The 552-nt window shown below is 34.1% G+C and overlaps 1 protein-coding gene across 1 annotated transcript in view; it reads left to right on the top strand.

The window, feature by feature from the left end:
• Positions 1-305: 305 nt before the first annotated feature.
• Positions 306-552, top strand: part of LOC106883116 (uncharacterized) — a 2,174-nt gene continuing 1,927 nt past the window's right edge. Inside the window, exon 1 of the mRNA XM_014934009.2 lies at positions 306-526. Coding sequence (XP_014789495.2) covers positions 403-526 — 124 coding nt within the window. The 5' untranslated portion in view covers positions 306-402. The remainder of the gene's footprint in view (positions 527-552) is intronic.

The raw sequence follows: 552 nt of genomic DNA on the forward strand, positions 1-552 counted from the left end.
TACACACACTCACACACATGGATATATTGAACATTTAATACCTATCTTTATATGAGGTGTTTTGCAAGATATGTATAGTATCTAGAATAATTATGCAATTATGATGGTATTTGCTGTAACGCGAGGGTGTTCCTTAGCGTATGGATTAACATAGCTGTTTTCTCTGTTATAAGTTTTCTGTGGTGAGTGTGTGTATTACTATACATATATATGCGTGCACGTACAAAATGTCACAAACACATAAATGTGTTTCATATGGGTTAGTATTTAATCTACTGAATACAGAAACATCACTTGAATAAATTATTGATATTTATATTTTTGTAGAGCTTAACATTCCAGTTTATTTTGGCCACGGACGGAGTGCTTACATACGCGATATACATATACGACACTTGCAACATGAGTTGGGATTTCCAGTTTGATGTGACAATGGGATATGCTGCTGGGGAAACTAACGTTAACACCAATATAAATTCATTGACGGATACCATTATTACGGACAGTCTGCTACTTGGGAATAACGGTAAGGCATTTTATTTCAATATATAG

Source organism: Octopus bimaculoides, chromosome 17 (assembly GCF_001194135.2).
Source record: "Octopus bimaculoides isolate UCB-OBI-ISO-001 chromosome 17, ASM119413v2, whole genome shotgun sequence".
NCBI classification, from domain to species: domain Eukaryota; kingdom Metazoa; phylum Mollusca; class Cephalopoda; order Octopoda; family Octopodidae; genus Octopus; species Octopus bimaculoides.